The 16796-nt window shown below is 36.5% G+C and overlaps 1 protein-coding gene across 2 annotated transcripts in view; it reads right to left on the reverse strand.

The window, feature by feature from the left end:
* LOC143452744 (protocadherin-16-like) overlaps positions 1-16796 on the reverse strand; it is a 31354-nt gene that overhangs the window by 12588 nt on the left and 1970 nt on the right. For both annotated transcript variants that reach the window (XM_076954907.1, XM_076954163.1), the window contains exons 5-21: positions 16649-16764; positions 16388-16520; positions 15317-15515; positions 4486-4671; positions 4088-4322; positions 3596-3829; positions 3267-3403; positions 2921-3124; positions 2703-2806; positions 2437-2589; positions 2123-2282; positions 1822-1978; positions 1383-1493; positions 988-1182; positions 627-772; positions 441-521; positions 60-160 (exon numbers count right to left, since the gene is read on the reverse strand). In XM_076954907.1, coding sequence (XP_076811022.1) covers positions 60-160; positions 441-521; positions 627-772; positions 988-1182; positions 1383-1493; positions 1822-1978; positions 2123-2282; positions 2437-2589; positions 2703-2806; positions 2921-3124; positions 3267-3403; positions 3596-3829; positions 4088-4322; positions 4486-4671; positions 15317-15515; positions 16388-16520; positions 16649-16764 — 2652 coding nt within the window. The remainder of the gene's footprint in view (positions 1-59; positions 161-440; positions 522-626; positions 773-987; positions 1183-1382; positions 1494-1821; positions 1979-2122; positions 2283-2436; positions 2590-2702; positions 2807-2920; positions 3125-3266; positions 3404-3595; positions 3830-4087; positions 4323-4485; positions 4672-15316; positions 15516-16387; positions 16521-16648; positions 16765-16796) is intronic.

The raw sequence follows: 16796 nt of genomic DNA on the forward strand, positions 1-16796 counted from the left end.
TGCGAATAAACTGTCGGTGATCTTTCATGTTAATTGATATCTAATTACTGCGGTCTTACCTTCCCAATACAGATCCGGGATTTCCTCCTTCACTTGGGGAAAATACAAAATGTGTGTCGTCGAACATCGCTGGGTTTGTATTCGCTTGCTGAACTTTGACCTACTTGCATAACCGGCAAATTAATATAGCACTGAAGTACTATACGATGTTTCACATCTACATAATACCGTATACCTTAAACACAATTATACCTTCTCCTTTATTTTTTCTATGCTTTTTGTAACGTATTTGCTCAATTAAAAAGCGCTCTTGGTTGGAAACGTTTTAAAAATGATCTACTAAATATGTTTCAAAAGGATAAAAGCAGTGGGTTCTTCTCAAACAAACATCGAATCAAAAAAACTGTAACCAAGTTATATCATAATAAAGAAACCATCACCTTGAGCATTATGAAAGCAGAATTTTGAGGTGTTCCTTTATCACGGGCTTCAATGCGAAGTGTGTGATTTCCCAACCCAGTCTAAGAAATGGCAAAACATTTGTTTGAAAGATCTTAAAAAGTAGAGAAGATTAAGCTAAGTAAATTAAGAAAAGTAGAGTAAGCTAAGAAATCATGAAAACCTACCACAGAGAAGGGCGAACTAGTAGAAACGACGCCGGTTTGGGAATTGATAGAAAAGCTGGGAGACGAAGAAGGGATTATGGAATATACGATCTCGCCATTAGCGCCATGATCTGCGTCGTATGCTTTCATATCCGCCACCCAGGTGCCTAAAAGAAACCGCAAGTTGGTTGCAACACTTCAACAGCTAGGTAACAATTCAGCAACAGTTGGACGTTATACATTATTATGTTAAACACATTTCAACAAAATGTGAATATAAGCATATCGCGCTCTAAGATAATAATTAAAGTACAAAACGGGAAAAACATAATGCGAATATTTAGACATAAGTTTGACGACTTGTTAAATCTCTATGTTTAACCTGTTTCGGCGGTCCCTGGAACCACAGCAAGTCGATCACCTTCCCCGGCTACAAAAATTGGGCTATTATCGTTGACGTCAACAAGTATGACGTGTATTTTTGCCTGAGCCATATTCTGGTAGCCTCGCGCCTGAACAATGAGGAAGTAATCAGCTTCCGATTCAAAGTTCAAAGGAACTGAAGTGCTGATTTGTCCTGGGGTGCAATAAACATTAATCATTAGCATAAGTTAAAAAGATACATGATATGTTAATAATGCAGTTTAAATGAGTGTATGGTGGTCACTATTAGCCGTTAATGAGCAGTTATTTTGCTAGTTACAGGCTAGTTTTAGCCATAATTTGCAAGAGACTAGTTAATCTGACAAGGTTTAGGCTCTTTGTAGCAATTCTAACCTGTTTGCGGATTAATTGCAAATTTTGAACTTGAAACAGCAAAGTCATACAAAATAGCTGCGTTTTGTCCAATGTCTTTATCCGTTGCGGCGACACTTCCAAGAACAGTACCTGTACGTCACAATGCATTATTACGGCTGTCACTACACTTCACTGGAAAAAAATTGTACATTTGAAGCTATTTCTCGCAGTTTCTTATTATCCTCAGCTTAGTGATATAACATAGTAACCTAAACCTAACCTACATGGTCCTAATCTATATCTAACTCTAAATAAACCCTATAAATAGTGCAAATCAATATTTTGCATACCCATTCTACTAACCTAATCATCTATCTTTAACAACAGGCTACATTACCTATTTACGATGAAAGAGTCACTTCCAATATTAATATGTGATAATGTCCACAGAAAGTAGTGGATGGTTTTGGAGCAGTACCTGTATTTGCGTTTTCCTCCACTGAGAAAGTATAAATGGAACTGGTAAACTGCGGTGGGTTGTCGTCAACGTCATCAACTGTAATGATGACGTCGGTAGTGCTGACACATGATGTTGTATATTCAGATATGGGTCCCGGAAATCCCTCAGCAAGAATCTGAAAACATGTATATTCGATGAAGTCGTTGTAATTTTAGGACGTCATATTTTTCCATGCGAAAACTTTACACCAAGCATATTCAGAAACAACGCTATGTAATACTTGATGTTTGTGTATGATTTATAGTTTGCTAATGTTGACCTCGAATCGGTACGAGTCCTGTGTTTCTCGATCCAGCTTCGAGTTGAGATAAATTGTTCCATTTGGATAAATAGCAAATAACAAAGCACTTGGAGAGCTGACGATGCGATAACTGAAAGCAGCAGATGAACTTGAGGCTGTTGCCCTTACGGTGCCAATGCTGTTGAAAAGGAAGTGTAATAGGAGTTATATGATAAATATAAATAATGACTAAATACATATGAAACAGACAAACAAGGAAATGAATAGAATATGGCCCTGAAAGCTATAGAGTATATCAGTCAGAACTGAATAATCACGATAGTAATACAAACATTTTCGATGGCTCAAAATTCTCCATAACGTTGAATTTATAGTCGGAATTTGAAAACTCAGGGCAATTGACGTCAGGAGGTCGAGCTCGCACAACCAATGACGTCAGTATTATGTGTGGAGGACTGCCGAGATCACGTACTTCAATTGATAATCTGCAAATACACAGCAATGCAAAAATAAACAAAAATTGTTAAAACAGCTCCATATAAAAGAAAAAGCTAACAAATTTGCTATACGTTGCTGAATAAAATGTCACTTAAAACACCTGTAATCCATAGATTGCTGGGCAAGGTTGGACTTAAGCGAGAGTTCACCAGTCGTGTAGTTAATGCTAAAGTAAGTAGAAGACGATGACAGCAAATACCTGACCTAAACAAAGGACAACCGCACAAATTTAATACGGTAGCGACAACAGAAAATGTGGAAAGATAGTTATTAGATCCAACCAATTTTATCAAAAAAGAAGATAAAGCTTTTCTTTACCGTGCCGTTCAAACCAGCATCATTATCCCTGGCATTTATGGTGGTCAGTTTAACTCCAAGTCCAGTGTTGTAGGGCACTGTTATCGGGTTCAGTTCCCCATCGACCGCCCCGCGCACTATGGGGTAGTTGTCATTGACGTCATTCAACGTAACAGTCACCAATGCAAACCCGTATTTTGGGGGAGTCCCCGAAGACGCAACCACCTGCAGTGAACAGTATTGGGTTGATTTAATTTAAATATTATCAAAAAGGCTTGAAACAAAGTAAAAAGTTGCTGTACAGCAAATTCTAGGTCATGATTATTTCCTTAAGTTTGTCAACCCTAAAAACTAAAATCCCGGATACCTGGAAAGTTACTGAAAAGAATATTTCACGATCCATTTTTGCCTTTACAGTGACCTCACCAGATGTGGATTCGACGTCAAACCAGCTGCTATAGGGAGGATCAGAGATGATAGAATATTTCACTGCATTCCCATCAACTGAATAAAATCAAAGAATACGTTTGTAACAAATGGACAATTAATATGCCACAGTTAACATCTTTCTCACAACCAGTTAAATTTTATGCAATAAGTTGACATCACCTTTTTGCACATGGCAATCTATATTTTATTTTGTGAAGTGGTCAAAAGATAGGGATGTACATAGCCATGAGATTCATGAGGACATACCGGCGGAGGCTGAGACTCTTCCCAAGAGGTAGGAAACAGGAACATCTTCTTCGGCAGTGAATTCATACGAGGACGAGGAGAAGACTGGTCCTCCTGTTGTGCTCCCATTGATGCTGATTATGATTCTTGCATCCAACTCAGATGTAAATCCTCCGCCATCCACCGCCTCCACGAGCAACTGAAAGTTCATCCCATCGACGAGATCACCCAGTGATTTGGACACGGTAAGGTCGCCTAAAATGTTATCCAGCAGCAGAGGCAAAAATTACTAACAGAAAATTTCCGTAGCACCTGACTTGTTTAACTATATTTAGCTTCATTAAAGAAAGGTATAAGTACGGTTTCACCTTCCGGAAAAGCTTATAACTTATAAGAAACTTGTAAACTTGTAAGAAACAGTTGACTTGATAAGAAGATGAATTGACAAACAGAAAGGACCAATGTGTTATCTAATCGCCTTATAAATATGCAAATGACTTAACTTAGACGTACCTGTGATAGAATCCAATTTAAAGAATCCATTTTCGTTTCCAGAAGTTAACTGATACGAGATTCTCCCGAACAGAGTCGGATCATCTGTATCATTTGCGCTAACTTTTGTCACTGGCGAATCAACATCGGCATTTCTGTCGACGTTCACGACGTACATCGCAGGATGAAATACCGGACGATGTTCGTTGATGTCATCAACGGTGACGTAAACACGAGTTCGATCCCACAAACCAATCTAGGATAAACAGAAAAATGTAAACCCGCTGAGCAACATATTTCCCAACACCCAAATCTCGCTCTAATGGTATAAAGTTTAAAAACTTACATGCTGTGCACAGTATGAACCACGTGTTAAACTTAGGTGAAGCATTTTAATCGGACCAAACCTTAAGTTATACCTGGTCTGTAGCTTGTATATCCAACTCATAGCTGTTGACCGTTTCCCAGTCAAGTGCTTCGCTCAAACAGATTTCACCAGTAGTAAAATTGACACTGAAGGCTGTCGGTTGTTCAACGGTGGAACCGATTACGAAGGAATAGACGAGAGTCGAGTCATCTTCTGTATCTGGATCATTTGCGCGAACCTGCATGAGTGCATATGGTCAAAGACGGTAAATAGGACATCACATTTAAAAGATTTTTAATAATTATTATTTAAACGAATTAGATTTTGGAAAATCGCCTTTCTAAATCACTAGTGGGCGACAAGCGGAAGAAAATAGGCAATTCTTGAAGTTAGCTTTTCAATAATAGTTTTTTAAGGAAGTGCTTATCGTCTGTTGGATCTTGGTTGGACCAAACAAAAGTTTTATCTGTCGGAATATTCCATCTAAGATCTTGTTTAGACAATCTATTATCATATTTAAGAGAATGCAGAGAAGTGAGATGAAATTTGAGACTGTTGTTTGCTTTCATCAAGGATGAAAACTATTTCCAAGATTAGCCCTTTTGAAAAGATAAGATTCACAGCACAAAAACTAGGATACAAACTGCAATTTATTACTGACCACAAAATTCACTTGGAATTTTCACGAACGCATTTGATTACACCTTCACATCGCTCCACTTACGAACGTTAGCGTATGCTTTCGGTAACTTATGAAATAAAACACAACATTTCCCACACAACACATCATATTTTACAACGATTAAACATTGACAAGGTTTATTCAAACAACCATTACCCAGCACTAAAAGTTCGCAAATTAACATAGACCTAGTGCATTTTATTTAATATACAATATAAGCTCAGAAGACAGAACATGGATAATTGGATATTTTTTATTTGGTAAAATATTATGACGCCATAACGATTTCATGCATTTAAACCAGTTGGTCAACACGGAATATAACGAAGGGTATTTAGGTTACAGTCCAAAGTGTGGTTACAATAGATAACCTCGGAATTGATTCGTTTCTGACTTAACGTAAGTAAAACCTGGCGACATACATTGGTGCTGACGACAGAGGGCAACTACATATTCTGGTATTTTAAATACATTTCAAATAGCCGCACAGAAAGTTTGTTGACAACCTAGTCCAAATTATTAACAGCTTACATGAAGCCGCGTGTAGGTAGGTATTTATTCGCAATTTATATTCCAGAAACCGTACGGGGAACATTACATAAAGGTTTTTGTTTTAGTATTATGACGTCATAATTACAATCGCGACGTACGTTTCTTAGGTTAAGATGACATAAATAATCAAGAACGATATAATAAATCTGCAAAAAGAAACTTCAGTAGTGAAAGACGTTTATATTGGGTGGTATCCGCAACAAAAAGCTTCATTCACGAACACAATACCGAAATTTCATTTAAACGGAAAATGCCAGCTGTTCAAAGGATGCGACCATCACGTAGTGGGAACTTTACAACAATTTCGTCCATTTAAATGCTGTTCGAGCATTAATTCCTTGTTAACACTGAAGAGCTACAGGCAAATTTATAGCAACGGCAGGTGTACACGTGTCTCAAATTTAGTCTTTATATAGACCTACAAATTTGCGATGCGAAATGGCTTATACAAAGAATTTGATGTCGCTGAAAGTATATTTCTTTAATTTAATTTTATTGTATGTTAACGTCAATAGGACACGCGTTTTGACTTTTCTTACAAAATCAACGCATACTGTATATAGTGATCGAATTGTAATAAAAAGTCATTGTGTTCGAAATCCGTAATATAGGTTTGTCAGTATACGGCTGAATGGCATCATTAAAACGTCATTCCTAACGAGACGATATACATTTTTGACAATTCCATTGATCCGCTATCGCATGTCATAATCGCTGACGTTTCTAAAGACAACAAGCCCAAACAACAATCGAACTAAACCAACTTTCATGTGATGGAGTGCAAGCTCGGTTTCATCGCCGGCTTTTTTGTGAAATATCGTGAAAATCACAATCGAATGCCAGCGCAAAAATTTAAACAATTTGTATGAGACGTATGATTAGGCCTCAAATAAATGGTTTCGCGAATAACTGAAAATGAATACACGTGCTCACAAAACTTAGAAATACATCCTTTTTTTCTGTTTTCAATAAGTGATTTTGAGAAATTCTACGGAAATACAGTCAAAAAATCACCTGGCTCCCTTTTAATTGAACGCAAGTTGAGGTAAATGAATACCGTGACTCCGTGAGGCACCGACATGTAATTTACATAGAAAGACATGTTCATCAGCAATTATAGAGTGTAACTTTGCTTCAGACTGATTGGGAATTGTGGTCACGTACGCATCGGCTCAGCCAACAACGCGATTGTGGAGATAACGTATTCCAACAGGAAGATGCATTTTTAAGAAAAACGATCAACAGTACATTGACTCCGCTTTTTAAGGGCTTTGAAGGCAATAATCTTTTTCCAATTCGCAAAAAAATATGAAGACTATTTACCGGATAAAGTTTGCACATGCATGCTAGTGTGAACATGTTTTTCTGAAATTGTAGAAACAGTCTACAAACATCACATAATCTAGTATATTTATCCCCTGTGAAGTTACGCATATGAAAAGAAATTAAATCATCAACGAGTGAAAGGTTGTTGTTCAACCATAAATAAACCAAAAGAACGAATAGATTGCTTACAACTCTACTGTTTAATCGGTAAATAGTACAGCGCCTGGACAATAGAAAATCGTGAAAAGACTTCAGCAATTCTTCAATAAGCCGCTTGAAAAGCGATAGCTGGAAACAGTCTAGGTACAATAAGCAATGTAATCATTGAAGAAAAATATTTTCCTAAATTGAACAGTAGAATGAGTGAACTCTTAAGACAAACATAGCCACCCCGCATGTACATAACAAAAACGGCTTTATTGGAAACTCTTAAACAATTCGAAAATCTGGGCGTTTAAAAATGGGAGATGACGCAAGACATGTTAGCAACTTCAACATACGATTTCAAAGCCTTTGTGCAATTAAAAGGTTTGAGGTTTTCGTATTCTATACTCTAACTACATTCGATAAAATCACCAAAATTGAAAACGCATATAAAGACTGGCTGTGGTAACATAAGCCATCCTACAATGGCAAAGTATTCCACAAACTACAATTAATGTAATTGATTCCTGACATTTCTAAACCTCCATGCTTTGGTTAGTAAATTATAAAACTGATCAAAAAACATGTTGAGATCGGTTAGTTCACAAAAACTGCAATGTTTCAAAATAGTTTTCTTGTAACACAAGTGACGCGACAAAGCACATAATAACCAATCGCGAGATGGCCAAGTTAAGGATGAAGCCATATACATGAGACAATGGACAATTTACAAGAATCGAAACGTCGCTTTCGTGAAAGACAATACACAAGAGTGCACTAACAGGTGCGGGAGGGTTTTGAGAGGCAAAGTGTTTTGTTATATTAAACAAAATCACTTCTATAACCATCGCGTATTAATAATTCCTACAACGGAGGGTTTAATCTGGCGGGTATTATTTTCAAAAACACGGCGACGCGAAGAGGTTTCGAGGGAAGTTTTGCTTAGAACAAGCCTAGAAATAATCGACAACACTATTATGACGTCACGTACAATAATACGGCGGTAAGGGCACTCACAGGGGCTCTCAACGATTTCGAAACGGTTCTCTGATTTACGAGCAAGGCACCTATTTCTAAAGGTGAGGATCGTGAATTGTTCGTATCGGGACCAAGGCGCACTAAAGTTATGACGGAAGACTTTGAAAATGCGAAGCCACGGGTTCTCGTCAACCTATCGTCACATCTCTAGTACTTCTAAGAGCGACGAAGACCGAAAGCTGAACCATATATATCCGGAACAAAGTATGCCAGAATATGAACACTTTAAACAATATGCTCAAAATCACTTGAACGTGACACTCTGTACGTAAACAAAATTACGTAATTCATCAACTTGGTAAACAATTAAGATGCCAGTAATCTTACAGCAATATGACATTTTTGTAAACTGTACTATCATCAAGCGTAGTTGTTAATTACAAGCAATTGGCATGAAGGACCAAAAGTACAGCGAATTGCAGACTTATTGACCATAGCCTGGAATTCTTGGACACGTTCATAAAACCATAAAAATTTGACATGGAGATCAAACGTAGACGTAAACGCATTGCAAATGTAAAAAAAACGTGTCAGCTACGAACAAGATAAGTCAAATACAATCGCACTTGTGGGAAAACGGCGCCATAATGTGCTTAAATCATCTCAGTTGAAGGAAATGAACAAACTAGATCGAGCAACATTCTCATGGAGATCTATAATGTAGCGATTGGCTGAAGTGGCGGAATGGGCTGGATGGATTAATTGTCGAGTATTTGCGTTTTGCCTTAAACGACTAAAAATGCCCCACACTTGGCCCCCACCTTCGCTACACAAATAAATAACCGATGGCGTGCTGACGTCATCAGGTCTTGTTTGAGATGGATATGGCTACGTTTTACCTTAAACAATTTATTTCGTCAAATTTACTGAAAGAACCTTATATTTGTTCATCACAATATACAAATCGCTGTTAAAATTATTTACGTTCTGAGCCACCCTAATGTTAACGAAATCACCATCAAATAATATTACCTGGCATTTTAAGATTTTCACGATTTTTTTTAAAAGTTAGGAAAATAACCTCCAATTCATTTTCAGTAAGACATCAGAATTATATTGTGCTGTCTTTGAACGCATTATACTGGGGTCAACCTTGTGACATATCTGATTAACTGTAGCAGATGAGAGGTATGTTAATCGGTTTTTGAAAGTGACACATGATAAAGCTAAATGAAAGGTAATTATAATTGAATGCAAAAAGTTTAGATCGAAACGCTTATCTTATCGATTGTCATGAGAAAGCGCTATACAAAAAACAAGGCTATTGCAAGAATGGGGCGGAAAGTTGATGATAGCTGTTGAACTACTGTATTAGCGTGTCGTACATTGTTACAATTCCTAAAAAAAAATTCAATCTGATTTTTCGACAGGTAACATTAAGCAAAGTTACACATTTCAATACAAAGTAACTATAGTTTGCTAAATGGATAATTTAAATCTTAATGTTTCTTTTTATACAAAACTCAAACTCTCAAAATCCATTTCGCAACCAAACAAAAAAATTTCGGTTTATGCGATTACCTCATACACAAAAACTCAGTTGTTAGGAGTTAAAATACGTTGCCAAAACGCAGATTGTTACCAATATAGTCGCTTCAATACATTTGCCGATGGATTGACACAATAAGACGGCTTGTAGACATAGGTTTATAGGCACGTTCCTTTGACTTTCCATTCATGAGAGCAAAACGTTCCCCAGCACTTCCATTTTGCGAGAGCTTAATTAAAATCGCTGTCAGGACATTTGTATTACAAATCTGTTCGTATAGAATCTATACTATAGATGGTAACTATTGTGTTCTTGTCGAACAACTGTCATTTACGCTCGACATTGGGTTCAAACTATGCGTAAGGAAAACTTACGTAGTGTCGTAACAAAGACGTGCGTGAGTACGCAGCGACGGCCAAGCCATTCAATATCACGCAAACAATGAAAAACAACGTTATTTTCATAGATATGTTAAGAAAAATAAAATTATGCGTAAATTTTTAAAATAAACATTACGTATAGTAGTCGGAATAGAATATAATTTATACGTGAAGAAGTTACAGTCAGAAGTTACAACATAGAATGCAATTGTACATACAAATTCTAATATACCAATACGCCAAAGGTCATCAAGCAAGTGGGCAGATTAATAGAGCATTTATAAGTCCCGTGTGAATATACAGCCGGTAATTACAAATGCGCGTAGTGGTCTTATTTCATCAAAATCGGGTAAATGAATATCGACAGACATATCGTCGCGCTGATAAATCAAGACCATGGGTTGAGTTTAAAACAAAGGGTCAGTCGATTCAAAAAATAAATCTACTGCAAACATAACATTTTTGAAGTAATCCCCTAAAATACACTTTAGGCCTTCCAAATGGATATATCTGCAAAATTCTGTGTTTATGGAGCTCACTTTTCACAAAATTACTGCCAAACCCATTGAAAATTGAGAAGCGGAATAAATGACTTGAAATCGCTTTTTCCTTCGATAAAAATTGAACCGGAATTGATTTTTCAAGTTCTTATAACCGATTTTTCGAGCTCCTTGATTTAAAATTGGACAATATTTGATGTGAAATTAGGCGAATCTCCTGCCAGGGCTAAGTCAATTGATCTCACCCATAATAAGGGAGATTAAGAATAGCTGAAAGGTAAAGAATGTACATTAGATATAACGGATATGAGGATTATACAGATATAAACGTTAGGAGCATCGTTATAGTCTTTGCTGTTTTTTCGGCCAAACATCTTTGATCTCGTCTCAGAAAAAACATTCTGTCACAATCGGTCCGGCAAGCGATATTGACGTCTACAAAACGATAAAAGCATTTCCTAATCGCGAGTGCCGATATATCCTGCTGTTGATATTGGACATTGTCACTAAAACCCACACACGGTAAACACGATAAGGCAGATGATAATATATTGTAGACTTATAAACAACAATTGTTCCACAATAGCAACATTACATTAGCTTTGGATTCCGTTCGACGGCTTGTCAGTACATAACATACATACAATATTGTTAAAACTACACGGGGTGTAATATAAGCGTAATGCGAAGTTTAATATTATGACGCACTCCGACTGTAATGTCTATTGCAAAATGCTCTGATAGATAACAACGAATATGGATGAGAGCTCGCTATAAATCTGTTACAATAAATGTCGGTTTTAAGCAAATTATTGTAAATTTAGCTAAAACCAAAATCATGTGAAAATAAACTAACTACGGCCAAAATGGCCTTGAAAAAATGACGTTGTGATTAACGTACGAATGGAAAACTAATCCACGATAACGACAAAGTTAAAATAACAAGATTTATAATGGCAATACGTCTGATTGTCAATGCCATTGGAGCTGGATTTATCAAGAATGAAACACAACGACGTGTAAAATAAATAAATAAGTTCTTTTTATAATAGTGTATGAAAGTCACACTGAGTCAAGTGAAACTGTATGTAGATAAAATGAAACCATTCTGTGCACGTTTCCTCTTATAAAGACAAAACAAAGGGTAAAGTTAGAAATTTCAAATGCCATAAATATCGATTTTCCAGGCCCTACCACTTAGGAAACCTCAATATGTTGTGTGTTGAGAAAATGCCATGGATTTTAGAGTGGGAAGTAAATGCAATGGGTTCTGTGCAATACGTATGTTAGATTGCATCATGTAGCAATCTTAAAAGGCATAAAGCTGAGTTTTACAGAATTTGGGAAGTTATTGTGTTCAGCTATACGGACAAACCCGAATTATTTTTGCAAATTCCCCGATATTACTATGGGTATAGTAAAACTGTAACTTTATCAAATATCACTTAAATCATTTCTAAAACTTTCCCAAGCGATATATCACCGATATTTATCCCCAGAAAGTCAAAAATAAACAACATAAGCTATTCGGGTCCAGAAATCGACCAGTTACGTTTATCTAATTTTGTAAATTGAGAAGAAAGCATTGGAGAATGACACGCCAGAGAGACGGCAAAAATCAAACGTACGGGGCCCAATTTAAAGATTAAATTTAAGATAAGTAACATTAAACAGATGTGAATACGAGGAAAGGTTTAAAGCAACCGTCTCTTTCATACAAATATGTAGATATACCTGCAATGGTCATGGGAAACCTGGGCTAAAAGGTTAGGATAAAATGGCTTCGATTAAAGCCGTGGGAAATCTACAACCATTTGTAAGCTTTTGCACCCACAACAAGGTTGCAACTTGTGTTTTTTTATCAATCAGTGACCAATGGCTAGAAAGAGCGAAGTTCGCCCAATACAGCCTATATGAAAAGTTACTGTATATGGAATAAAATCTTATAAATAGTCAATCATTAATTACTCGAAACTATAAACTACAAACTATACTATAAATTACTATAAACCACGTTTCACCATTTCTGCCATGTTTTGACCTAATTAATTGCTTGCTTGGTATGCTTCACTATAGTAGTAATCACTAATCACTAAATCAGTATACTGTTCGGTGAAAATCAGTCAACTGCATGTCGATATTGTCAAGGGATCATGCGTGGAATATTAAAAGGTATAAATTGAAATCTGAAGTTGATAAGGGACCTTCAATGAGTATGGCATTTATTGAACAAAAGCACCGAGCGTCATATATTAAGTCTGAGAGTATGACACTTTTATATAAAACCATCACTCTCTAATCTGATTAAAAAGATAAGTTCCCTACATGTAACCTTTTATGTCAGGATTTCTAATTAGCTTCCATTAAGCCTAGATTAACTTCGGTCACTTTGTCTTTCAAGAATCAGTGCTTTATGCACAATTAATCACACTATCGTACCTCGTGTTTTCATAAAGACAGATCGACAAATCGTGTTGGATCAATTTTATAAGAGCCATTGAAGGTTTATCAAAATTTTGTTCATTTTGTAGAATAAAACGCGTTTCAAATTAAGTAATCACACGACACTTGGTTTTAACTATAAGAGCCTTCGCATTGATATAACCATAATGCCAAAAGTTGAAAACTAAAATATTCGAACTTCATTAATAAACTCAATGGCAACAGAATTAACAACAAAGTGAGAAAAATCAATGATCCGGCGGAAAATTTAAGTCAGATTTGATGTTAAATTGATTTTAAATAAATTTTAAATTTTATCCAAAAATTTTAATTCCGGTAAAAACAAGATTTAAGAATGCAAAGAACGTTTGATTTAACCAGTCCTGAAAAAATTAGACTTTAGAAACATTTTGGAAGCTGAAAAAGTATTTTTCTTTTTCGAAATAAGCATCCGGTACCACATCCAAACGTAATAGCAAAATATGACAGTCCAAAATATTCTATAACCTTGATGTCGCGCTTTTATGTACGGACAAGTTGGAATACGGTTTTGCTTTCAACTCAGATCATTATATTCATTTATTGGTAACCAGCCTTAAAAAGCAAAATGAACCGAGCCATCTAAAAGGATCTAGTAATACCGAAAATAGTTGGACCGATTTCAATCAAGCCATTAATTATAACTTCATCATTTTCTTGCCTTACATACTTCCGTATTGAAAAACACACTGCAACGCATCAAATTCAAGTAAAGTATTTAAAAATATTATAACAACTGCTACGAAACAGGCAAGAGTTTTTCAAATCTTCTGTCATTCAAATCAAATGAATTTTAGATTCCTAACATTATAACAATGCTGCTTGCATCCAAACGAAAAACTTCAATCACGACGACAACGGTATTGCCTTGACACGGTACTGTTAATACCGTTCAATATACTAACCAGGGTGTCGAAACGAATTTGCACGTGAACCTTTAAACCGGTTTGAGCGGATGTTTATGAAAACCGAACCGGAACCAGAACCCAATATATTGAATTTGTCTCAACCCAAACCGAAACCATTGAAGACTAAGAGAAAAAAACCTGAACCGGATTCTAACCTTTCTCAACTGTAACTACTTTTTCAGTACAATAATTTCATTCAATAGTTATAGAAAACGTGTTTCTTTTACTTATTTCAAAACGAATTACTACTTGGGCAGTGTAGTTGAATAAATTAAAAAAATGATTAGCTGGATAATGTCATTCGAACCCAGAGCGAATCGTAGCTTGCTGAACCGAAACCCGGAACTGAATGTATGCACCCGATGCAAACCTGAACCGGATTAGAACCGGTAAAATAAGATTTTGTAAAACCTGAATCGGAGTTAAACCGTTTTCCACTGCAGTTCGAATCCCTGATACTAATACCCTTTCATTATTTGTTTGTCATAATTCCATTGATAACGACAAAGCATTTTACAATTAATCCGGCTTAGACGTAGACAGCAAAATCGATCAGATCAAAAACTTGATCTAAAATGTTTTTTTAAAGCATCGAACGCAAATTGTTGTAGATTCGGCATGCTTTGCATATTGTATAATCCAGCAGAACAGTTGTTGATTTTGACCTTGCATCTTTGTTAGTGGTTGGAATCCCATTTTTGTGTCGTTTACTGAAAATGTTTGGCAAAATCTAGCGAGAGCAGCACTTTAACAATCACAAGCATGACGTTGGCCAGTCGATTGAAATTTAATTTGAAGTTTGTGCTAATGGGTCTGTTTTCTTTTTTTAACTCACAGGCACCAAAATGGTTTTCCTGCGCGTAAAGGGTAAATAAAGGAAGAAGAGTCTGTTTATTTTCCCAGATCAAATAAGTATTAGTACGAGAAAAACACTGCTAAATAACAATACAAACGCCAAAGCATTAAATATGACAGAACTGTTTCCCCTGTTGAGAGGTAACATTATCGTAAAACTAATTAATCAAGAATAATCGCGCAAAGCAACTATTAAATGCATGAAATTTTGCAATGTTCTGTGTACAAGTCGTAAGCAACATGTTACGTAGCAAGCAACACGTATCGCAGCTTAACACGAGAAATTCTCAGGCCGTCAAAGTCGCTAAAGACCAGTTGCGTAAATACCAATTATCACAAAAATCGCCAAGATGACTTTGCAAGAATCTAATCTAAGAAATTTGGCCGAAGATGTACTTGTTCTATGATGTTCATTGTTCAGCGACTGAGCAATGACCGACAATAAGCAAAACAACAATTGACTTTACAAATAAAACTTTGCCAAGTTTTACGAGACGCTTTTCGTTTCTATATTTCAATCACTCTAACCTGAAAAATGCATCTCCCTATTGGTGCGTCTTCGAATACAGATTTCCTGTAGGAAGAACTTTCAAAAGTGGGAGCACTGTCCGATGTTGCGTTGATGCGGATGAGCAACGTTGTATTGGATGACATAGGAGGAGTTCCTTTATCGGTTGCTATGACAACCAGGGTGGGAGCGGAGTTGATCCGATTGTCCAAGTCTTTGCTATGTGTTAAGAATATTTTTCTATTTCTTGCGTAAATCAAAGCACAAAGTAAAATATTTGTGTCAAGTATAGTGATATACGAATGCACGTCCAAGTTAGGATCGAGTATGAAGGGATTATTGCGTCAAAAGTCCTTTCCTTTCGGGACTTCGAACATGAATGTAATTGTGTACTTGACCCGGAATTTATGTAAGGTTGAAACGATATGCGAGACCAGTGTCTTCGCCGAAAGTTATTAAGGCCTTATATGAAAACCAACGCACCAGCGAAAAATGATAGCATCTCTCAAATCCCAATAATCGGTATTGTTTATTCGCAATTATCTCATACTTTGCATTTGTACTTTTCGCTTCATTCTATAGTAACTATAGAGCTATGGCACTTTAAGCCATGGGAAAGGTATGAGTAACATGTCACAGTTATAAGGTAGGCTAGCAAAATTTCCTTTTAAAAATTAATAATTGTGCTTTGAGCCTTTGACGAAGAGATAACTACCGCGTGTACGGGCGTGTAACTAAAGTTCTTCAAATTACAAGCGATAACTAGATTAGGGTTTGAATAGAATACCAGCACTCTTGTCAGGCCGGTATTCAGTATCAATTTTCAAAGGGGTGTGTGCAAGTGTTTACTTACAATTGTTTGAAACAGTGACATTCCGGAAATAATTAACGGAATTAGCCACACTTGATTTATGAGGATAGGTGTTAATAACAAAGAGTAACAACACGTGGAGCTTTTCGCCAATCGTTTGTTAGCACCACACATCAGAGTGCGGATTAAATTATGGAAGACTTTCCACGGCATACAATTATTACCTCACGATAGCAAATACTAAAATGCTTCTATGACATAATAGACGCAGTATACTTACGCCGTTGTGATCACACCAGAGCTGGGGTGAACAGTAAACCAATCGCTCTGTGCGCCGCTCTCAATGCTGTACAGCACTTGCGCGTTGAGCCCCTCGTCGATATCATTAGCTTGCAGTTGCGCAACAAATGTGCCTGTGACATGATTAATTGCACTAAGTACTATAAATAACGTTAGTCAATCTAGAAAGGAAGAAAAATTAACAAAGTTTTCGTCCCGCTTAAAATACATTGATGACGTTTGAAATTGTTGTAGTTGCTACCTAGGTAGACGTCTTCTTTGAGAGAAAATTCATAAAATTCTTCCTCAAACCGAGGTGGGTTGTCGTTTACGTCTTCAATGGTCAGAGTGAACGAGGTGATTGCCGTTTGTGGCGGGCTACAACATGAAGTATGGAAATCAGTAATGTT

The sequence above is a fragment of the Clavelina lepadiformis genome, chromosome 1 (assembly GCF_947623445.1).
Source record: "Clavelina lepadiformis chromosome 1, kaClaLepa1.1, whole genome shotgun sequence".
NCBI classification, from domain to species: domain Eukaryota; kingdom Metazoa; phylum Chordata; class Ascidiacea; order Aplousobranchia; family Clavelinidae; genus Clavelina; species Clavelina lepadiformis.